At 54.2% G+C, this 286-nt stretch overlaps 1 protein-coding gene across 1 annotated transcript in view; it reads right to left on the bottom strand.

The window, feature by feature from the left end:
* The window catches only part of LOC119594366 (mucin-19-like), a gene marked incomplete in the record, with an annotated part of 65581 nt that extends 65335 nt beyond the window's left edge, over window positions 1-246 (bottom strand). Inside the window, 1 exon segment of the mRNA XM_037943426.1 lies at window positions 37-246. Within this exon segment, the coding sequence (XP_037799354.1) occupies window positions 37-50 (14 nt within the window).
* Between the last annotated feature and the right edge of the window lie 40 nt (window positions 247-286).

Consider the following 286-nt stretch of genomic DNA (forward strand, 5'->3'; position numbering starts at 1 on the left):
CACAGACACACACACTATTCCCGCTTCTGTACTAACCTTAGTAGATGCATGGTGTCCACACCTCCTGGGTAGAAGACACTCAGAAAATAGGGGTTATTACGGCACTTATAAACAGTCCTAGTGCATTATACACTGTCACAGTCACAAGAAGGGGGCGGCCGCTGCACAGACAGGCTTCAGCAGTGAGAGAGAAAGGGCGTTCTTCGTGTGCGCGTGGGCGTTACTTGGATCACTCGGCGGCTGCACGACGAGTGGCGGCGGCCTCGACGGCGCGCCCTTATATATG

The sequence above is a fragment of the Penaeus monodon genome, chromosome 33 (assembly GCF_015228065.2).
Source record: "Penaeus monodon isolate SGIC_2016 chromosome 33, NSTDA_Pmon_1, whole genome shotgun sequence".
Taxonomy (NCBI): Eukaryota; Metazoa; Arthropoda; class Malacostraca; order Decapoda; family Penaeidae; genus Penaeus; species Penaeus monodon.